Raw genomic sequence first — 460 nt, forward strand, 5'->3', positions numbered from 1 at the left:
ATAATTAAACACAAAAATAAGAACATAGCATAAAGAGTAAAAATATCCAGCAACCATACAAACCATAAAATGTGAAACAGAGACAGAAAAAGCACAAATAAGTTCCGAAACAGTAAGAGCAACTGAGTCCATAAAGTGCAATAAAGAAGAAATAAACATAAGGGAAAGATATCCTAGGTCTAAAGTCTTCTAAACTATGGTTGAGGTGGAGGAAGATCAATCTCATTATCAGGAATAGCAACATTCTGGTCACCCCTGATCAGCATAGACAACTTCTGAAATTCAGAACAAACCAGTGCATTCTGAGCTTCAACTGTAGATCGAATGAAGGCATTCTGAGCTTCGACTGTTGATTGAATCAGATTCCTCACAGATTGATATTGGTTGTCAGAATAAGCAGTTTGACGCTCTTCATATTGTTCCATACCAGCAAAGTATGAGTCCTTCAACCCTTGAAAGT

General features: G+C 36.5%; 1 protein-coding gene across 1 annotated transcript in view; it reads right to left on the minus strand.

The window, feature by feature from the left end:
- The window catches only part of LOC109327034, a 13,573-nt gene that overhangs the window by 1,959 nt on the left and 11,154 nt on the right, over positions 1-460 (minus strand). Inside the window, exon 4 of the mRNA XM_019560014.1 lies at positions 294-346. Coding sequence (XP_019415559.1) covers positions 294-346 — 53 coding nt within the window. The remainder of the gene's footprint in view (positions 1-293; positions 347-460) is intronic.

Source organism: Lupinus angustifolius, chromosome LG02 (assembly GCF_001865875.1).
Source record: "Lupinus angustifolius cultivar Tanjil chromosome LG02, LupAngTanjil_v1.0, whole genome shotgun sequence".
Lineage (NCBI taxonomy): Eukaryota > Viridiplantae > Streptophyta > Magnoliopsida > Fabales > Fabaceae > Lupinus > Lupinus angustifolius.